At 37.5% G+C, this 23,008-nt stretch overlaps 1 protein-coding gene across 1 annotated transcript; it reads left to right on the top strand.

The window, feature by feature from the left end:
- Positions 1 to 1,345: 1,345 nt before the first annotated feature.
- On the top strand, positions 1,346 to 22,205 carry LOC104402046 (suppressor of tumorigenicity 14 protein-like). Its single transcript, XM_010009813.1, has 17 exons — positions 1,346 to 1,426; positions 1,743 to 1,911; positions 2,547 to 2,671; positions 3,544 to 3,611; positions 4,595 to 4,776; positions 4,873 to 4,911; positions 5,663 to 5,882; positions 8,641 to 8,780; positions 10,224 to 10,321; positions 11,329 to 11,441; positions 12,335 to 12,468; positions 15,430 to 15,537; positions 16,619 to 16,738; positions 17,350 to 17,533; positions 17,975 to 18,246; positions 19,800 to 19,936; positions 22,047 to 22,205. The coding sequence occupies exons 1-17, from the start codon at positions 1,346 to 1,348 to the stop codon at positions 22,203 to 22,205; spliced, it is 2,349 nt and encodes a 782-aa protein (XP_010008115.1).
- Positions 22,206 to 23,008: the final 803 nt, after the last annotated feature.

Here is a 23,008-nt window from a genome sequence, read left to right as displayed (position 1 = left end):
TTTCCCTCCCTCTTCCACCAAGAGAAGTTGACAGAGAGGGAGGGATTGCAGAAAGTGAGCTCAATCCTCTTAAATCCATAGGAAACTCATTTTTGGCTTCTGTTATTAAGAATGGAAAAAAGCATTACTCTTTCTCCTTCTTCATTTTAATTAAGTAGATGATTTGGAGCTACTATTTCCCACCTTAATTTCCTCATAATCCACCTGAGAATTTGAATTCTTTATCTTCAGGCAACCTTAACAACATGAGTAAACATGGTGATGTGTGTTACTGCAATGATCTTGTCCTTGCCCAATAAAACTGATGCTTCTACCCTCTGAGAGGTACTGCTATGGAATTGGATTCTCAGAATATACATATAGTTTTAAAAAAAGTCCTGATACAGTTTTTAGAGGTGATGAAAAAGAGTCTTTGTTTCCTCTAGATTATTTTTTTTTTCTGTGTGTTTCTATTCCATGAGGGAAGGAGCAAAGTATCAGTCAATCAGCAGGTTGGTTGTGACACAGAGATTGTGTTGAAAAAAGGGAGGACTACAACAAAGCAATCTGTCTGCAGTTGTAGTTTGCATTCCTGAGCTGTGAGGATTGCCTTCCAGTTAATCCTTTTTGTAGTCTTTGTGTGATCTGTGCTGGGGATGGTTTGTTTGTTCCCTTTCTGTTTTCCAGGGTTGAGATTTCTTGGACCTGTTTTATTTTTCTAAGTTTCCATCTTTGTGCATGTGCTCTCTCTCTCAACATGTATGTTATTCTCCTGTACACATCCTTGATTTTCTCACTTTCATGTATGAAACTTTAAACTCATTGGTTTGGTAACTTAAAACTCCTTTAATTTCAAACCAGAAATGTGACTATGAGTTGCTTTACAATTATATTTATTCTGTGGTACTGCTTGTGGCTGGAAAATTCAGGTGGTCTGTGGAATTGTGTATTTCTTCTGTCATATATATTTCTGTGGATTCCGTCAGGTGTTCATCAGAAGTTTCCTTGTTTACCTTCCTTTGGAACTTCTTGTCTGTAAATTGCTTTCATGTCCTTTGCTTTGTGTCACAAATTATTTCCTCCTCTTGTACTTCTAAAAAAGGTCTGTTTTGAATATATATTTGATTCATATTCTACTTAGCCAGTTAGGAAAACAAAGAGTTACAGTGGTGGTAACTTCTCCTCCCCGCCTTCTTTGATTGCAGATCAGCTGGCCCCAGCTTCAAGCAGTATGGCAAAGGTGAAATGAGAGAAGCCTGGTGTGCATAGTGGGGAGAGGAGCGTTATTTTCTGGGTTATGTTGAAGAAATGAGGTTCATTTAGGTTTCTGTTATTAGGTTAGTCAAAAGGCATTTGTCAAGGCATCATGATAGGAGCTTTCCCCTCCAGCCGGGTTTCCGTGTACAGCATACCAGCTCCATACAGTTCTGAGCAGACTGCGGGGCAGGTAAGAGACACCAGCTAAGTTTTACAGTAGAAAAGCAGTAAATGATCTCTTTGCCTACTCTAGTGTGTATTCACCTCTGCTCTTCATATGCAAATTGTTCCTAACCAAAGTGATAGCAGTTTTTCCCCTTGCTTACATAGCTTGAAACGCATGCCGCAAACAAGCAGCAGAGAAATGTGGGTTTCATGTGTGACAGAGCTGATAACATGATATATTAACTCAGTTTAAACCTCTTTAAAAAACTAAACAGGTAAATATACCGTACAATAGCTCTTCTTTTGTTATCTTACTGATGCCTTCCTGTGTCTTTCTCTAGGAAAGTCTGCATATTCGCTACTGCCCAGCCTACCAAGAAGGCTTGTGTCAGAAGTACTGTTTCTTCAAATGGATGAAGTCATGTTTCTGGAGAAGATGGCTTCTAGGAATATTACCTATAGTTTTTTTAATACTTACAGTAGCCATACTAGACCTGCACTACTCATTCTGTAAGTGTTACTCCCCAGCATGATCTGGATGGGATGGGTATTTTTGCGCTGTGTAAATGATTACTATGGAAAAGCTCTGCTTGAAACAGCTAAGCACATAATGTGTGTATAAACTACTCACTTTCCCTTCTCCTTAATGTCTTTGCTAAAGCAACAAAATGCACAATAATTACCAGATGGTAGCTGCACAAGAATAACAAAGGTATGTATTTTATCTCTAAACTTTTTCCGTGTCTCTTGTGAATACCATTGTTGTCATAACTTTCCCAAGAGCAGACGGGAATTAACTGTCTACCTTCTACTCGCTTTTTCCAAACAGAATGGGTAGGTAGATTATGTACGCTCCTCTCCAGATTTCAACAAACAGCCATTAAAAACCGAATCTCTTCAGGAGGAGAGCACTGCAGTAAATGGAATTTTAACAATTGAAGCTTCCTAGTAGAAATGCCTGTCTGAACCTGTACCTCATTCCTCTCCTTGGGGCTGACTTAGCACTCTGGCTATTATTGGAAGTTTCTTTTAAGAACTAATACCTAAGGATACCAAGGACAAATACATGCTTCTTCAAGCCTCTTGTTCTGGAATTTTTTTCGTAATGTTATTAGCTGTGCTAATTTTTTTATCCTTTTTCTCAGCTCCAGCTTTCTCCTTTATTTATATTGGTGGAAGTGTAGAAATTCCTAATGTGACTTACACAAGTGACCTCAATGATCCAAAGTCACAGAAATTCCTCCTGCAAGCAGAAGTGATCCAAAATTATGTAAGTTCCCACATAAGTATAACAGTAACTTAAAAATATTTATTACAGAATCAGACTGGGAATGAGGAGAATACTCCAGTTAGTCACATAGGGTTTTTCTTCCTTTAAAATAGTAAATCTAAAGCTAGAATGTGCCTAAATGGTGTACAGTTTTAAGAATGTAGCTAGAGAGCTGCGTTTTTTAATACGTAGGTAATAAAACCTGAGAGTTTTGAGGTTATGGACAAAATCTTCTTCAGGAATTTAGAGTGTATTTTCTGGTTTGGTTTACTCTTTTTTTTCTTTTTTCTTTTTTTTTTTTTTGGTTTGGTTTGGCATTTTTTTTTGTTTTTGTTTTTTTTTTTTAAATGTATCTCCAATTCAAAGTTTAACTTTTTGCTTTGTCTTCCTTATTCCCCACAACAATGCTTCCTATTTGTGAGATCAAAACTATTCCTGGGTACGTGTGAACAACAGTCTTAAACACTAAGCAGTTCCCTGTTAGCCTGTACTTCCCCAAAACCCAAGTCTAGTGTCTCAAGGCCACTTTGTGCAGAGCCAATACAAGTTGCTCATGTCCAGATTATATGCTAGAAATTTAAAGACTGAAACAAAAATCCAAAGATATTCATAAAGGCTTCTTTTTGATGGCTAATTCTCAAGAGCTGTCTCAATGGTCTTGAAATGTTACGTATCTCAAAAGGTTTTGGTTTTAGTGGAAATGAAAGCGCATTTCTGATTTGTTTGATACATTATGTGAAAATTACAGGTAGTGCTTGTAATATGGGGGGTGAGGAAGAGGAAAGGAGGAAAAAGATGTATTTTATAGCATAGGAGATGGTATTGACACTAAAATGTAATGCTTTACATTTTCTTTTACTATTGCTTAACAGTTTGCAGAAACATATGAACCTTCCTTCTTGGGAAAGTATTACTTGAAGTCTGTAGTGGCTGCTTTCAGGTGGGTACTGTTCCTGCATATGGTATAAATTTGAGATATTCAGTTGCAATATTTTAAATGAGTTATCTTGAAGAACGTTGCAGACCTCTACAACAGATAATGAAAACTTCAGAGATGCACCTAAGTAAGTGTGTAAGTTAAGAGCTAAGGTAACAGCGTGAATTCTGTATTGCACTATGGAATCAGTGAGAGAAATGAAGTCTGATTATTTGTTCCTTGGCTTATGGATTCCTTTGCAGTTTGTTTATCTACTTTTGATTTTGATTTTTGAAATTACAATTAATTTCCTTGACCACTTGCAGAATCTTGTATTGGTATTTTCTATTTAAATTAAGTTCCTTTTTAACCTCTCAAAACAAAAATTAGAAGTATAATTTTAGGCAGGGCACTCTACTTAAGCTCCTGGTGAGAAATGTGAATACGCTGAGCTACTATTGTTTTGGTAGTCTCTGAAAACTTCTGGAAGTTCAGTCCATAGGCCATTTTAAAAGGAGTGTGATAGAATGTCTCTTTTTATCATTTAAGTAATACTTTGCATATGTACACATACCTATTGTCTATTTCAACAAGAATTATGTGAAACGTATGTACGAGCATAAAATTATATTGTCATATGGTGCCACAGTTAAAGAATATTAAGGCAAAACGTGTCTGCATCTGTAATATGATATTAAAAGTATATAATTATATATCGAGGATGGAAACATCCTATTCCATAAAAAATGTTGCAAGGATTTGCTGTGAGGTGTAGGTTTCAGTGTCAGGATGTAACTGTTTAAGCAGCATATTTCCAAAGCATTTCTGCTATATAGAAAAAACAATTGTTAAACAAGAGAGCTTTTTGCCACTGTTTTCAGCTGCAATTCTTTGCACAGCAGTTCAACTGGCTATGAAATCGTGAAAGTAAAAAATGCAGACCAGTGGAAAGCATGTCCAAAATACTATTTATAGTCTATTTATGAAACATTTTTTTCTCTCTGCAGTGAAGGAGAGTGTGGACTTCGAGCTTACTACTGGAATACATTCTGGGCACCACAAGATGTGATTGCTTCTTTTAAAAAATTAACCCCAGTGGAACAAAAGGGAATCAGTGGTAAACAAGCAGCTCAGATGTTCAGTTCTTCTGGGGAGGAAGATTCTGATCTTGTTATGATGGAGCTTTTTGGTAACAATGTACCTGTCATTTAATACCTATTCTGTCTATTTTTCTTTCTCCTGTTTGTGTCTTTGGCTTGTGTGGCTGATAGTTATTAAATTTCAGTTTCAGATTCCACAGAATATGATGTGATGCTAAAATCAGGTAATAATGCCTCAATCCCAACTGATATCACTTTGGGGGAAAAAATCCTGTAACAGAAAAATGGCAGTTTCCCAGTTATTCTTGTATCTGTAGGGCCTACAGACAAAACCAGACCAAGGATCTCTCTGGCCTGTGTTCCAAATAAAAGCTTGGATGAAAATACCTTACAGCTTTTGTTCTCATGTTCTGACTAGAATGGTTGAAACTTAATAGTTCCCGCTGAATTGCAATGAGGTGCAGCTCCTTTACTTGGCATCTTTTAAAAAGCTATTATATAGAATTATACATAATTTATTTGCTTTGTGGCTAGATAATTTTGGTTGTACATACTTAGTGACCAGTCAAGTACTATGGAGCTTTAATTAACTTTACCTGATTTCTCCATATCAAGCACACCTTGAGACTGACTTTATGTACTTAATGTTCACATTGCATGGAGAGACATGAAGAGAAAATGGCAAGGGCAGCAGTAGGTTTCAAGCACAGATGTAGCAGCTGCAGCCCAATCCCCTCCTGATTGCTGAGTGTGCGATGAGCTGCTGGTGGTGAGATATTGAACTTCCACGGCCAGAGCAGAAGGTGATGCAGCCTGGTAGGGAAAAGGGGACAGAGTTGCAAAGGATAAAAAAATATTAGAGTGGTCAAGAAGCGTGGGTAGGCAGTTGTTGCCACCTATTCTGAAATTTTACCTAATATTTTATCTTTCAACTTAACAGTTTTTTCAGCCACTGACCTAGCTTTTTTTGTATAGCAGCATCCTTTGACCTGTATGCCAAGCCAGGTAACAACAGGACTCTAACTCTGATGAATCCCAAAAAGTCTTTTTATCAATGGAGGCTTCGAGTTCCTTCTAACTATGTGGTGAGACTGGTAGTTGTCACTTTGCATGGTGTCACTCCAGAGAGCTGCGTATCACACCATTTATCAGCATATGATTTCCTTCTTCCTCTGCAGAACAAGATCATTACAAGGTATGATAGTACAGAGAAAAGATGTTTTATTGAGCTGTACAGAAACTCTCTGAAACTGTAGTGATATCAAATTGATATTAAAAAGGCTTCCAAAATGTAAGACTCCAAGTATAACTTAATCAAAAATCTCATATATGGCAATAACAAGATCTTCTGTATTATCTCTCCTCCCTGCAGTGAAGTAGAATAATAGGATATCTGGAGTTGGAAGAGGCCTGTAAGGATCAAGTCCAACTCCCTGAACCTTACAGGACTACCTAAAGCTAAACAATATGACTAAGACCATTGCCCAGATGCAACTTGAACTCTAACAGGGAACTGACCACTTCCCTGGGAAGCCTGTTATGAATTTCTGTGGGTCTTATTCTATATTATGATTAGTCTTTAATAGTTTTTATTTCATAATGTTGTAACTCAAAAAGATGCTTTTTCTTTCTTTTTCAGTATTCTAGTACTTTTAGAAAGTAATAGACTTATTTTATAGCAGTCCAGTCATAGCAAATCCCTAATCATAACAGGGGTATTGTGTCTGTGGAAGGCTCCATTCTCAGAGTTGTTGTGTAGTCCATTTGCATAAGCGAAATCAGTTGATATTTAACCTTCAGTAGCCACATGGCTCCCACTTTCCACAGTAAAATCTCACATATGGACATGTTAACCACCATGAACCTGTCTTCATTAACAAAATCAATAAGTAAATTTTAGAACCTGAGGTTAGATGGTTTCAAGGCGGGATATTTTTTATCATTTATTTTAAAGAACTTTCAGGAAGAGGCTAGCTGAGCATGCAGGTTCAGTTAGGAGTGTCTGAAACGCGCTGACTTACTAGTACTTTTACTTACTTGAGAAGGTAACAGACTTATTTCTCTCCTTAAACAACAAGACACAAGAGCTTGTCATTGTTGGTGGAGTCAGAAGGACAGCCATGGAAGTGAACACAGGGGTTTTGTAAGGAGTTAGTCTCAGACTGTAGCATAGCATGGAGAATCCTGTTCCTGATGATGGGCTACATCTGCTCTGCTGCTGATTATGGGACTGTTAATCTGTTGCACATTATTAGCAATGGCTCTGCTTTTTAGGAATCAGAAATGTTGGCCATATGCATGTAAGCACCTGGAAGCTAGCAAAACCAATACAGGTGTATGATGTAACATGTTCAGAGAACATCAGTGCAGTAAGCTATGAGACAGAAAGCTCAAGAATGTGCATTGATGTCTGTCTATCAAAGAACCAGAAAAGAATCTGATGATTTAAATTCTGTTAAAAGCCTAATGGTACCTCCAAAAAAGCTGACTTTTTTTGGTTACTTTTGTTGCCACCTTAGCTATGTGTGGTTTTGCATAAGCTTATTAATTTTCTACTTAAGCTACAAGCAGCTAGTGACATACTTTGGACAAATGCAGTAGAAGTAATAATATCATTTCCAATATTCATGACAGCAAGAAATTACTGTGTTATAGCCATTATTCCCTGATGTTCAGGTCTAGGATCATACATAGTGACTAAAATGATTCTCACCAGTTTCTGTAAACTGCAGCAATAGAGTTGTTCAGTGACAAATACTAAAGTGTGAGTGAGCTGAGATTGTGAGATGTACTGTAAAGGTAGACATCTCATGTAGACAACTCTTCTCATATGTGCTTGCCTTATTATTTTGATGATACTGTGATGAGAGGTACAGCTACAAGGAAAGCCAGGCTGTCAACTGGGTAGCATATAAAGACTTAAACATAGCAGTGCAAAGGGGACTCAAAATGTAATTTTTGTAAAGGATTTTACAGGTATTATGATAAAAAGTATTTAATAATGTCTGTGAAAGAGACAAATCATAGATCCATTGTCTAGTGTCTCATGTGAAACAGGAGCAGGGAATGGTCAGCTAAAGCCAAAGATGACTACTTTTAGTTTAAAGTTTAAAAAATTGTTGTAATGCTGTTTCTCTGGATCTTGGTGATGTCAAATAACCTGATGCAGCGATGTGATGGAAATTCTCTGCTATTGTGAGATCTAACCTTAATTGCTTTCGTTTGCTATGCATAGAAAAAGAGAAAACTTAGGTTTTTTTCACACAGCTTTGTAGATTTGTTAAAAGAAATCCAAAACATACTGTGAATTTCAGAATGGAATAAATATAAAGGTGAATTTACAGATGCGAGAAAGAACATCTCAAATTACAAATGGTAGTTAGTTTTCAAGGTTTGGGATATAAATTAGCTTATTATTATTTAAACAAAAGAAAAAGAATAAGAAGAAATAGTTGCCATGCATGGGGCTTCACTTCTTGCGTGACACCATTTGTGGTGTGAAACCAGGCTGAACGTTAATAGGCTGTAAATGCTTTGGGCTTGTTATCTATTGCATAGATACTGCTCAACGCTGCTGCACTGGCACTTGTTGCCTTTTCAGTGCTACCAACTACTCGGTGTCACTGTAACTGCTGAAGTAACATAATCTGTCACTGCCTTTTTGATGCTTCTACAGGTTGGAAAATTCCAGGGCACCTGTTAGGCAAGAATGTGTGTGCTGTTCACCCAGAGTGACTAAGCCTCAGGGCTGGGAAACTAGTGTCTTGTGTACGATCAATTGGGTGAAATATTAAAAAGGAAGTGGTAGCCAGTGGAATGCTTCTGAAATAACAGATAACCAGATGAGTGTTACTTCTGCCCAGTTTCTCAGCAAAAATGACTGGAATGTGGGAAATGTTTTCTTTTGGTTTTGTTTGGTTGGGGTTTTTGATGCAATTTTTGGAATATTTCAGATGGTGCGGACCTGGGGCCTGGACTCCTCCTGTTGTACGTTTAACTTCGTCAAGTAATGTAATGTTGCTTACCTTTTCACTGGACCAAAGAGAAGAAAGCAGCATTTTAAAAGCTCACTTTCAAGCTGTTCCTAAAATCAGTAAGTAATTAATAGAAACAAGCATCTGATGTAAGCACACTTATTGCTTTTGTTGTCTCTAAACAAAAAAAAAAAGTCGATATTGCCTGAGCATATTTGGGGAGAGGGAAGGATGGCATGTAAGTCATGGAATTATCATTCTGATCCACTCAAAAAATGTCCAGACATTACTCTTAGTACATGCTAACACTGAGCAATGGCAGCAGAGCAGCCGACCAGATAGCACTACAGGCATTATATGTTTAGGCAAAGCTAGATAGCCAAAGTGACAGAACAGCACTTCTATCAGTTTTGGCAATCCATCCCCAGGTCAGGGATGTGTTTTTAATGAAAATGGAAAACAAGAGCAAATGTTTCTAATGCGTCTGATCTTTCTCTGAAAGGACTGTTCAGTGTAGTTAACTATATATGTACAGTGTACATATGCAGTTAAGAAAAGTGTATTCAAGACCCAAGCAGTATATTCCAAGCCTATGGAGTACTATGAATTTTTCAGTAGTTCTGGGTGATTAGTGAAATATTTTGAATAACAATAAATTGTAGTACTTTACAGGAGGTATAGGAGCTTTATGAGTGAAAAGTTAGCCACAGTTTTTTGGAGAGGTCTAAGTGAAAGAATTTTCTCAATTGATCAAGTGACTATTTTTTAACTTGTGGAACAAATTATAGTGGATAAACTTCTCCAAATTACACATTTCAGCTTCTGTCTCTGCTTAGGCAAATACTTATCCCATGCACATTACAAATTAAAATTGTTTCATTGTTCTGGCGATGGGCACTCCAAATGATGTGTAGCCCAGCATTCACCACAAAATCTTGCTGTTTTCGAAGTTGTCTCTATTTTCTGTTATATTCATGTTTGCGTTTACTATGTTACCTAAGGGGAACCAAAGGCACTAAAGACTGGTTATGTAAGAGAGACCTTGATAGAAAATAAAACCTCAGAGATAGATACTGTTCAAATGTGGCATGAATTTTCAGACTGAGAACTGACACACACACTCCCTGGTTCATATGAAGTAAATCAGAGGTTTCACTTTGGGCTGATTGCTTTTTAGTTTTTGAAAAAGTCAGCAGAAAGGTCAGAAGTAAATTGGAAGGGTGAGGTCTGTTGTGTCCACATTTCATTGCTGCTTCCACCTACCACAAAAGAAGGGGTTTTTTAAACAAAAACAAAAAAAACCCCAAAACCTTCAGTCAGAGATGTTTTGTATTTATCTTTTATTGTAATTTGGTCCAAAGATAAGAGAAATACACTATGATGGGGAAGTGGAAGTTACGTGATTTTCTGTTAACACAGGCAAAATACGGTATTAATCCTGTAATACTGTCACAACTGATGTTTCTGTTTCTGTACAAAGAGGAGGTCCTAGCAAGTGAAGTAGGATCTGCACTTTATCCCAGCTGAGATAACTGTTCCTTGCTGATGTATTTCTCCCCCAGTGTGTGGTGGTCATTATATTTCCTGGAATGGGACACTGAGTTCCCCTTATTACCCAAGTTACTACCCACCAAACATTGACTGCAGCTGGATCATCAGAGTAAGTGCTGAGCACTCACCTAGTGATGACTTTGCTTTATGTGATATAAAATTGAGAGAAATGGCTTTTGTTGTGGGCGAAATGGAGGGCAACCATACTAAGACTGCTACACCTGACTTCTTCTCAGGCACACATTTTTTTCCCTGTCTTATGTACAATATGGCAGCTATAGGAAGGAGAAATTGCCAGCTTCCAAAAGTTTCAGTATCATTCATAACAGAAACAAAGTAATCGGTAAGATGACAACTCCTAGCAGTCAGAGAAAATTGCTAGTAATCAGGGCTTTGCTTCTATGCCAGAAACAAAAAAAATGTTCATGTAAATCCTGCCACAAATGATGGATATTGCACTGTATTTCCCTGAAGTCTGCAGAAACAGGACCTTCTCTGGCTCATAAATTCAGCTCTGGCTTTCCAGAAAGCCCTGTGGCTGGACTTAGAAACTGCTCACGATTTCCACCAACTTCCTGGTGTGTTTATACATTGCTCCATTAAGCATTTAACTACTTTTTTTGACTTTCCCTGGAAAAGGATGCTCTTCATGTCTATGAGTTGCCAAAAGTCTCTACCTTTCACCTGCTCAATGAAAATTATTAGCAGCTTGTAGCATAAAACTCTCACCTATATGCAGGAAAGGGAAGAAAAAGGCTTTCTAAAGTGAAGAGGTCATAGCCAATGCCATAGATATCTTAAATCTCTTACTTAACCTACTGGAACTCATGTCAGTACAAACATAACATGAACCTCAAATATTGTGCTTTGTGCTGACTGCAGGAAGGCTTACACTTCTTTATCTGGCACAGTCTGGCCAAAGAATTTGGATCTAAAAAGATTTCTATACATGTGTAAAATAGGGAAGTATTTTGGTTCTTCAAAGGTGATGATTTGCATAATAAAAATGCAGTATTTTCAATCTGATAATAAGTAAAACAAGATTTACCATCTTAGAAGCACAGGCCTTTTCATTTTTGGATGTGTGTGTCAGGATATTCATCCTTTGATTTTTAGGCACCACTGCCTGGCTACAAGCTCTCATTAAAAATCCTCATAATACAAATTCAAGAGAAGTCTCCAGGGTCCAGTAAATGTGATAAAGACTGGTTAGAAATTGATGGGGTTAGGTGAGTAAATACACTATTTTCTGACGTATTAATTTGCACTTCAATGTTCTGAGCAACATACTATACTTAAGAAAAAAATGTCTCACCACTTCCAGCACAGAAAGATAAATTTCAACAAAAACTGTGATGCTTCCACTGAATTTCAGCAGAATAATGTTCTTAATCCTGTCCTAGTACTGAAAATATCTTGTCATTACATTAATTTAAGCATCCTACTTTTTCTACAGTGTTAGGCACGTACTTTATTGTTCCTCTTAAGAGAAATGACACAGAAAACTGGGGGTTTATGCAGTTGCAGCTGAACTGTAAATTCCTGGCAATGGTCTTGACGTTTGGGAAGAGCTTGTGTCATCTGAAGTTCCATTTTCTGTACTACTTACTGTTCAGTGATGATATTTTTTTCTGTAAACAAGATGAATTGCAATGTGTGTGCTTAAAATAAAACAAAAAACCTCATGCCTCCCAAAAACCCAAACAAACAGCAAACATAAAACCTCAAAAACCACTATTCAGAGTATATTGAAACCAGCAGCAGCACTTGGATTGGGCTGTATGATTCCATATTCTATTACTGGATTTGTAGCATTTGGGTTTGCTGCAATCTGAGCCTAAGCATGCTTCAAAGTGGTCTGTATTTCTAAGGTAGATTCTGACATGTGTCATCTTGCTGTATTTTGTTTCAAAGTCTACTTGTCCCAGAAAAGTTGTGGAGTGGAAGGCATTTGTAAGTAGGCTTTCTAATACTTCTGTTGTGATGTTTTAACACTAAAAGATAGATGATCTTTATTATTTTAAAGCTTTTGGCATTGATACCCTTCATTAAAAGGAGAGGCAACTGTATTTTAATGGTCAGTTTGGTTAGAAATTGATTACTCTCACTTTTGCCTGACTAGATACTGCAAAGCTCTTCCTGAAAACAACAGAAACAGAGAATATGGTTATTCTGTCGCAATCAAGTTCCATTCTGATGAACTGGTTACCCACAGAGGGTTTTATATTGAATACAAAGCCTTCAGTCACACAGACCGTAAGTGAATAAGCATGTGCTTTATTTTTTAAGGAGAAACCTTCAAGAAACCTTGACCGGCCACATAGGAATCAACCTGCCTTTTTTCTTAACCTAATTGCAAGAGACAAATGTTTAAAATTCTATTATGTATCTAACTGAACATATAAATGTACAAAATTATGTAAAAGATGCTTTTAAAAGTTAGTATTTATTTTCTAACTTTTCACAGTTCTGTAAAATCGGAAGTAAAATTTCCCAATTTCTCTGGATCTAATTATTTGTCATTTTGCTAACATCTTAAAAATAGCCAAGCTGCAACATGAAAATAGCATAGCAGAGAGCCTCTAAGTGTGACTCTTCTGCCAGCAGAAGTTAACAATGAATAGTTCATCTCCTTTTTAAAATCACAACTCAGCATGTTTTGGATCAGCTTCTAGATTTAGACAAACTATGTAAGTTTTCATTGAGAGTCAAGGAGGACCCCTTGCTTGCAGGTGTTGTAGAAAGATGATTGGGTTTCTTACACCCCTTTCCTGACTCCTGGCTCTTCACTTTTGAATAAATGTTAGATTTTTTTGAGGGCACTTCCAGAAGGTAGAAGAGGGATTTTCAGGAGATAGATACACATATTTACTTGTGATATTTCTTAGAAAAGATACATCTGCAATGTATTATTTGCAAATGACTTCTCTTTCCTTTACCCAATTAATGTCTAGGTAGCTAAAGCTCTCTGTGATTTCAAGAGATCAGTTCACTTTGTGAAACCTCTTCAGCTCCTCAGCTAGACTGAGTATAGTCCTGTTCGTTGCTGACTTAGAAGTATTTATGTACTAAGGTCTCTAGAATAGATTCTTGCTTCATGCCTTTCATTAGAAATAAGTGGCAGATTCTGTAGTCAGTCATTCTATAGGACTCATATTATCAGGGATTTCTTTTTCTACCAACTTGTGTCTCTTTCTAACGGAAAAAGTTACAAACTGTGTTATGTCCCATTGTTACTGTGCTTACTGCCTCAAAAATGCCTTTACTTTTGGTGTGCTCTGCTCCATTTCTAGCACTGAGCCAGCAATGAGGTGACACAAAGTCATGTACTTAATCCTTAGTCTCAAACTTAAGGGCCTACATTAAGGCCCACCAGGAGGCATAGACTAGCTGTGATGTGTCAGTATTAAGTTGATGTAGTAAAGACATTTGTGGAGGGCTATCTGAGAGAGCAGAATGTGTTGAGAGCACTGGTCTTCCATGATAGCCTCGCCTGTAACAATAGTAAGGGAGTTGGGGGTGAATAATTTTCTCCCACATCTTTAGTACCTGCAGTCACCCACCTCAGATTAGATTCTTCCCATTGTCGAAAGCCTACCAAAGCACAATTATTAAAAATCACAGGCAGTGCTCTGAGTTGAACTGGAAAGCAAATGCCAACCATCAGCTGAATAACTTCAGAAAAGAACACTAGAGAGACTCCTGCTTTGAGCTAGTGCTGGCTGTGTAGTGTCTGCTTTCCTCCCACCAGCATCACATGCAAGGCAGTGAGGAGGACTAAATGACTCCAGATTGGAACTGATTAAATAAAAGTGGGACAAATGTGTTTAAGAATGACACCTAGCTTTGCTTTTTAATAGCCATTTTAATATTTTTTCATGGTACGGTTCTGTGTTAATGCATTTAGACTGCAACAACGTTTTCAGTGCCATTAATTTCTTATTTTTCTGGCTTGTCTTTAAATGTGCAGATAGAACATGCATTCTTTCAAGCAATCGGTCTTAAACCTGGAAAGGCTGCTCAGATGGTAGTGATGAATTAGACTGTGGTAGGGCAACTATTTCTCGTTTGTGCTCTCCTGAAAACAGTTTCTTCCAGGAAGCTTAGAGACTGCTGGAATGACCTCTAAAATATTGGCAGCTATCTTTAAGATCACATGAAGGACGTGGGTGAAGATCTAAAAGCCTGGACAAGAGGCTGAGTAATGTGTTTCTTTAAAGAGTGGGAGAATAGAAAAAACCAGGAAGAGTTTTTAAAGCAACAAGTAGTCAAAGTAAACTACTTGTAAACACTGAAATAGGTATTAAAAACCATCATGAAGGTTTTTACTTTGTTTTAGTTCTCTGCTGTGAGAAGATAAATAAAGCAGAAGTTGTACTTTGACACTGTTTTGTGTGACAAACTTATCAGTAAGTAAAGGAAGCACTGTGAGAAAAAAATATGCAAAGCTGTTTCCACAGCATGATTGCCAATGACTCTACCAAAATGGAAGCATATTATTATTGTCATTCTGCCAGTGTCTGTTCTAAGACATCTCATATTTTCTGTTAGTGATCCAAGTGATAAATTAGAGAAGATTCTTGTGAAATAGGAAAAGTGCCACATCACAGAAAGAGGGATGTATGTGAGAGGGATGTATTTACAGATGATCCTGACAAGCTGGAGAATGTATATGGAGAAAATTATATTCCATTCAATAAAGACAAGAACTGAAGTTAGGTAATCAAATACACATGTGGATTCCTTAAGCTGCTTTTTCAGCTGAAAAATGGCTGGGGGATGACAATAGCTCAAAAGCTGATTTGAAAGTCGCAGAGTTAGTTACACAGTTTTCTGTGTTTTGTGTTTGTTTGATGTTTTGTTGCTTGGATTTGTTGGGGTTTTGTTAAAGTGCCATGCTAGATCTTCCCAGTCACCAGTGGGAAAGCTTCAGCTAGAGTACTGTATCCAGACTGGGCACTGAACACCCAAGAAGATAGGGAACAATGAAGAGCTGCCAGAAAGATTGACCAGAAGGTAATCCAAGGTCAGACAGTGCAGCACAAGTTAGGTAACGCAATAAGGCTCTCTGTCACTGGAGGCTATCAAAACCAAAATAAACTAATGTCTGGCAGAGATGGCGCAGTATCATAAAGGTGACCTCTGGTAGGGAGTGTAGCATAGAGCTGCTAGGCAGCTATTGTGATTATAAAACATTTACAGACTTTTCTTCTTCAGGTTGTAATCCAGAATGGTTGAACTGTGGTGATGGGAAGTGTAAGCACCAATATAAGACTTGTAAAGATGATGACAGCTGTGGGGAGGACAGTGATGAAAACAACTGCTGTAAGTATATCCTTTTAGCTATTTTCCAAAAGATGGTGGAAAGCAGAGGCAAGAATATGCTTATTTTAATGGATAAATGTAGTATTTCTATATATTTTTTCATAGCATAAAGTACAAGTTTCGTAATAGTGAAAAAAAAAAACCAAAACCAAGTAGAATATAACTAGTTCATAGGAGAGTCTAGACAAGAAATTAATGAAGCAAAACCCAAGCTTACAGTGATTTTAGTTAGATGACCTAACCACAGCTTGCTGGTGATTCTGTTAGAAAAGCACTTTCTCCAAACAACAGCCAGATCAGTACTAAATAATGAAAGGAGAGAGACATCATAGCTTTGGGACTTCTGCCCTTTGCCACATGCATGGTCTCTTTTACTGTAGATCCACCATGGTTACAGGCTTTGCTGGTACTACTGTCATCTCCCTAGTGACTTGCCTTTGTAATTTTTGCCTTGACTTGAATCTTAGGTCCTTGAGCTAGCCAGGGGCATGTCCTTGTTTGTTGGAAAAATAAACAAATCCCTTCCACTGTTTACAGGTCACTGTAAACAACTGACAATAGAAATGATAGTAATAGAAGCCTATTGCTGAGCTTTGTCAGGATTCCCACATAGTTAAACTGTGATAATCCTTAGCCAAAAATTTACTGGAGGCAGGTATAAAGCTCTTCCAAAATTTTCTTGACTTTTACTTTAAAACAAAAAGGTTGACTTCTAGATGACATCTGCTGTGAATATTTGTAATTTGTAATGCCAGTAGGGCTGGTGAAGCTAAAGCAAGCTTAGCTTGGTCAATTTAGAGTTAAGTGAAATGGGAGTGAGAACAGCTGGAGACTCTTCTGTCTTTTTCCCCATGAACAGTGGAGATCAAAATTAGTGTGATTGTTAATCAAAGTGGAACATTCCCCCTTTCCCCACTCTATAGAGGGACCAGTTTACACCAGTACAGACTACGACTTCAAGCCGACTGGAATATGTAGCTTTGAACAAATTTTACCACATAGGTTGAACATGCAAGGGTTTTTTAATCATTTGAAACCATGGCTCCAAACATGTGACACTGTCTCCCCTCTCTTATTGCAGCCTATGAAAGTTGTTCCCCTTATGCATACAAATGCCTCAATGGAAAATGCTTGCTGAAACCAAATCCTGAGTGTGACGGGAAAAGAGACTGTGCAGATGGATCTGATGAAATGAACTGTGGTGTGCTAACATTTGTTTAACAATTAATGACTTTGGGAAACTCAGTCAGGAATGTGTGTTGGGGTCAGGCATTATTGGAGTAAGACCTGATTAAATCAGATGTGAATTAAAAAAATTAATCTCCTGGTAACATCTGTATGAAAATGTCTGTGTTGAATTTTGCACTCTTTCATTTTAAATTCACTGATCCAGTCTGTTTATGGTGACTTATTTCAAGCAATGCACTCTTCTAGGGTAAGCTGGTAGGTCTCAGTGTTTGTTTTTTGCTGAATGAAATGTAGTCAAGGAGCTGTATATGTAAGGAGGGAGAAGATATGAGATTTTATTCAAATCAATTTTTGGAAACAACCCAGCTTAGACCTGTGCTTAAATATCTTTTTAAGTTAGTAACCTCTTCAAAAAGCTGTAAGGGAGAATAAGTAAAGAAGGGTTTATTCGTGACCTGTCTATTCAGTGAAAATGGGCAAGTACGCTTGCCTTTTTACCAAGCAAGAAAATACTTATTTTTCCAACAGCTTTGAGACGTATGCATAAAAGTTCATGTATTAAGCATAATAAAGTGACAGGACCTTGTGGTTCTTGTTAAGATTTTATTAAATTATTTCTATTAGCTTGTGGAAGACACCAGTTTAAGAAGAACAGAATTGTTGGAGGTGAAGATGCAAGATCTGGAAAGTGGCCTTGGCAAGCAAGTTTGCAGATGGGAGCACATGGCCATGTGTGTGGTGCATCTCTTATTTCCAATAGGTGGCTTGTATCTGCTGCCCATTGCTTCCTGGATTCTGAGTCTGTGAGGTATGAGGAAGTTAAACTGTCATAGAGTTAGATTTAGGGTGAACACCATTTTTTAAGAAGGCAGGGATTTTCTCAGTAGAGCTATGGTCTTTCTCCCAAGAAAAGTACTATTTATCGATAAGTGGGGTGTTAAACTCACCAGCATTCTGTTTAAGTAGTGTAAATTGAAAAGACATTGTGGCAAGGAGTCAGCTTTTCTGACTTCTAAAGCATAGTGCATTGCAAGGAATTAGTCTTATAGCTCCAGGAAAATAGTATTTTCAAAATAGTAAGTAAAAACATTACTTAATGTTTTAGGAGATGGACACTATAGTACATCTTTCTACTCCATCCATTTTGGTTTTGTTGAATTTCATCAAATGCTGAAAATCAGATAAAAGGGAGTGAACTGACACCACGTTACTTTTGTAATGGGAGATTCTGAAAACATTCTCTTTACAGATACTCCGTTCCTTCGGGATGGAGAGCATATATGGGCTTACATACTATTACTGAAAAGAACAATCGTGTAGCCATGAGATCAATCAAAAGGATTGTTGTCCACCCACAGTATGACCACTCTATCTCAGACTATGACATTGCCCTGTTGGAAATGGAGACTCCTGTGTTCTTCAATGAGCTGGTACAGCCCGTTTGTTTACCCAGCACCTCTAGAGTATTTGTTTATGGAACTGTCTGCTATGTAACTGGCTGGGGAGCCATAAAAGAAAATAGTATGTTCATTTCCTGGATTTACTTCTTGCAAGTTTGGCTTAGTGTTAAACTCTGGCAATGAAATACAGTTGTAACAAAAATACCTTTGGTTTACTTAGTAGGTCTATAAAAAGCTAGAAAATGTCCCCTTAGCTACAGTCTGTCAGTTCTGAATGTGTGCTTGGGTGGCAGGTGATAAATGACTACTATAAGTACTCAAGTGTCATAGACTATTGACAAGCAAATGACCACAGGTCTGCTAAAATCTGCCTATTTTTGTGATAATGGCTCATTTTATCTGGTGAACAGGTCATAAGCAACCTTACAGCTAAAGAAAACAGTGATTTGCAATTATTGCAGAGAAAGAAATTGTATCTGAGACTGTGTTTCACGATACGAGGCCATGAACAGCAATAAGTGCAGAAGTATTGTGTAAGACTTTTTTGGTTTGTTTGTCTTAATCAAAGGCAATTTAATGTATGCCTCATGAAGAGTTTTGCCTCTCTGCAGCTTGGAGCAGCATGCTGCAGTGGAGAGGCAGGATAAAAGCAAACAGTTGGAGAGGGGAGGCGGAGGAGCCCACAGGATCTTGGCCCTGTCTCAGCATTTAACAAGAGCCAGCTTTGAAAGCTGGGTTTACCTCCTCAGAATTGCAGTGGTCCCCACAATTGTGCTGAGTCCTAGTTCCTTGTGTTTGATCAGAAACCATATGCTATGGTAATTCTGGCTTTCTTAATACACCTTTAAAAAAAGTATTAAATCTAGATAACAAAGTAATAGCCTAATGAAGTACAAATGTCTTTATAATTAGTGTCTTCTTACAATGCCTTGCTTTTTAACAAATGATGTAGGTAATATTTAAAAGTCAATATAATGGCATGTGAAAAAAAAACACAATGTATTTTTCTGTCTTACCTGCTTCATTCCCAACTCATCCTCAGAGCTGAATGAGGTACTGAAAAGGTTCTGGTCGCTGTTGGGCCAAAGCATTACTGAGGATATTCAATTCACAATGACACCTTATGCCAATATTGTAGTACAGAATTAAGTTCTTAAAATCACTTGTGCCCTACAGGCTTGATGTTTTAGAATTATTTGTTGTTCCCCTCTTATCTTCGTTCCTCAGGTCCTTCCATAGAAGTGAAAGGATAGAAAAGAATGTAGAAATTTCATTTGGTAGGACTTGCACAATGTTTGGAAAACAACCATAGTGTAAATAACAAGAAAAAGCCTTGAGCATAATTTGAAATGGCATTCAAAATCAGTCACCCAGTGTAGAATCTTATATTATAATCATAATTTTTTACTGCTTTCTGGCAGAACAAGCTCGTAAGGATAAAGACTAAGGAAATGGAAAGGTGGTGGATGGAGAGCCTCTGTCTATAGGGTAGTGTAGACAACAGCTTTCAAAAGCTGAGGGCAGGCAGCAATTGAATGGGGGAAGAATTACACTTCTGTCATCAGCTGGGTAGATACTGAGCTTGGAGTAAATTCTCTTTTGTTTGAGGTGGTAGCTCTGTTAAAAAATCTGTAACCTCCATAACCTCAGCAATACTATTTGTATTTTTTCTAGGTCATCTTGCCAAAACACTGCAGGAAGCACAAGTGAGACTTATCAACCAAAGTGTTTGCAACAAGCTGTATGACGATCTTATCACATCACGTATGCTGTGTGCAGGGAATCTTAATGGTGGTGTTGATGCATGCCAGGTAATCTAGAACTTGTAGAAAAACCACAAAAGAGTATTTGTTTCATTGGAAAACTGTTCACAGCTGTGGATTGTTTGTAGTTTGTTGTTTTCTTTTCATTAGTAGTAAAGTGAGATGTCTTGAGGGTGTGTGGTTAATTCAACATGGCAATTAAAGGGTACCCAAAATAAGGAAGGAAATTAGATAATCTTTAAATCTCTTGAGAAACATTGCTTTGCAAAATTACAGACATGGTTATTATACCAGTTACTGTGTAAAAGGAGAGAAATGTGTTACTGATCTTAGACTGTGGAATTTGACAGAATTTTTATGTAATATATACATTTTACTACTTTAATGCAATAGAAAAATTTTTGCAACATCATAGCTTGTAACAGGTAAAACCTCTTTATGTGCAATAGACTATAAGCAGAATCTTCCTGAGTCTCTAATTTTTAAGTCAATACTTTTTTTTATTCCTTAACTTTATGTGCAGTTTGTCTATAACTTTAGACCTTGGACTTGTTTTGCTAAAAGATTTTGGGTTAGAGATGTGATGTTCTTACAAAAAATGTGTTGCTTAAGAAATGCCCTTGACTGTTTAGATGGACATTTTAACCAATATGGCTATATATCATACTGGTCAATTCAGTTTCCAACATAATATGCTGTATTTGAGACATAGCATGCTGGCCCTCTGCCTTTAAGTTCTTCGTCTGCATCTTTGCTATTTTCTGTCACTAGTATATTTCCTGTGCAGTGCCAGAGAGAAATAATTTTGGCAGTTCAGGAAATCTCCAAAACACCCTGAAACCCTTTTGCTATAGTTCCAGATTCATGGGAATCCTTACCTGTTTCATTTCTTCATGGACATGTGAGGCGTGCAAGTATTGCACAGATTATGTGAGGCTTCCAAACACCTTTCATCTTTAGAGCATGTAATACTTGCAGTGAGAAGTAAAACATTTACTCTTTCAGACTCTGTTTTCTTATCACTCTAGGATGTTCTTTGATCTTGGCTCCTCTTTTTAGGATCCGTCCTCTCTCCACCAGCATACAGCCCCTTCGGTCTTTCAGAACTAACTGCTTAATTGGCCAGACTACATAGCTCCTTATCTCAAGTCACTTTGAGATCAGCCTTTTGGATTATCAGAATTGCCAGTATGACATCAGCCTGAGAGAGGGGAAGGAACTGTCATGGCTTTTTTTCTTATTTGTAGATAATTTTGTTTGGTTAGGTGATGAAGGCTTTCTATTGTTACTCGTTTTCTTGGTACACGGCTTTCTTCTGACCTCTTCCATGTTTTAGCTCCAAGAAAATAAACCCCAGCAACACCCCAGGGTCAACTTGGAGGCTGCTGACTGCTTTGTATGCATCAGGAGCAGCTGCAGAGATGAGCTGCGTTCATAAGTGCTCAGAGTTCTGTGAACTGGTGTGTTTGCAGAAAGCATGCAAGGTTAAAACAATGAAGGGCACAAAGCATTTGTGAGTCCAAATGAAGTCTGATCCTGTGAACTGAACTAAATGGCAATTTTTACTTTTCTACATTGCTCTACAGGGCTGCATGTTCCCTTTGAGAAGCCAATTTTTATTAGCACGTTCCTTGGTCTTTGTTCCTTCCTCTTCTTTGTGAATGTAGGCACAGACCTGATTATGAAACTGCTGATAATACTGAATTGTGCCTGGTTTTATTCTTTTTTTTTTGGTTGGGTGTGTGTGGTATCTTTCTGTTCCTATTTAACACACAGTATAAGAGTTCTGCCTTCAACCTGTGAACAGTTTATGGTCAAATGGTAGCAGAATTCCTGCTTTCCACCCCTGTTGTCTTCCCTCCCCATTCAACCTGTGATCAGGCACTTCGTGAATCCTGTAATGAGACATTAGCAATGAATATTTTTAAAAACTACTCCTTGCTGTTGTTTTATATCCATTAGTGTGCTACTTCCACAAGTTAAAATAAATTAAATAAATTTGACATGTAGCTGGGTACACTCTATCCAGAAATAAGATGCTAATATTAAATTGTAATTTGAGAAAGAGGGTCAGGAATTTACTGTCTTTGAATAACCTAACCTTTGTTACAGTTCTCTGTGTGTGTGTTCACTAATGGCTGAACTCCCTTCATTTTAGGGAGATTCTGGAGGTCCCTTGGCCTGCACAGGAAAGGGAAATAAATGGTACCTTGCTGGTATTGTGAGCTGGGGTGAAGGATGTGCTCGGCGCAATCGTCCTGGTGTATACACTAAGGTGACAGCACTTTATGACTGGATTCGTCAGAATACAAACTGATGTGCCAAAGAGAAAATGCAGATCATCTCCCATATGAAAGCTGCTTCCTGAAGTAGTCTGTCCCACTCTGATGATATAACATGAAATGCCATTGACTGTTTCTTCATGAAAGAATGTGTGCTTTCTTTATGAAGAAACTAATTTTCTGTTCACCTAGTAGTAACTGTTCAGATTCAGAGCAACTTCAGATTCCTTATGGATTCATCTTTCTTATCCCCAGCAGGAGAAACAGCACTGCCATAAAAATGAAACAAGATGTATTAGAATCTGTAACAAAATAGAGCCAAATCTCTCTTTTGCAAATCTTCTCCCCTTTTTCCATCTCCTTTGCTGTCTTTTTATCCACATTATGTTTCCACATACACGTCTGGATATTCATGGCCACGTCCCATATATACTCGACTCATATATATTACCTTCATGGTCTTACAGGATTCTAAACATAAATTATTATTTCTTATTTCCTGAAAATACAAATACTATAATCAGTATAGTATGCAAAGCTGAGATTAATTAATTCTCTAGTTATGCTACAACTGCATGACTCTACCTTTTGGGCTGTAATTCCTGGGCTTTCTCCTGTGTTTTCCTAAAAACACCAGATGTTAGGATGTAAGAAATTTTAATTCAAGAACTCAAAGAGCATCATTTAGGTTCTTTGTGATGGTGTTTAAATAATAGGAAAGAAATAGTCAGTTTTAATTAATTAAACAAATGGTAACTTAGCTGCTTTCTTACATTATATTTACAATTTGAACATAGTCACAGGGTCTGATGTTTTCAATAAGTTACAAATGTATTTC

The sequence above is a fragment of the Nestor notabilis genome, unplaced genomic scaffold (genome assembly GCF_000696875.1).
Source record: "Nestor notabilis isolate BGI_N333 unplaced genomic scaffold, ASM69687v1 scaffold4172, whole genome shotgun sequence".
Classification (NCBI taxonomy): domain Eukaryota; kingdom Metazoa; phylum Chordata; class Aves; order Psittaciformes; family Psittacidae; genus Nestor; species Nestor notabilis.
Note: the sequence above shows the minus strand (reverse complement) of the source record. Positions and strands in the feature narration are given on the sequence as shown.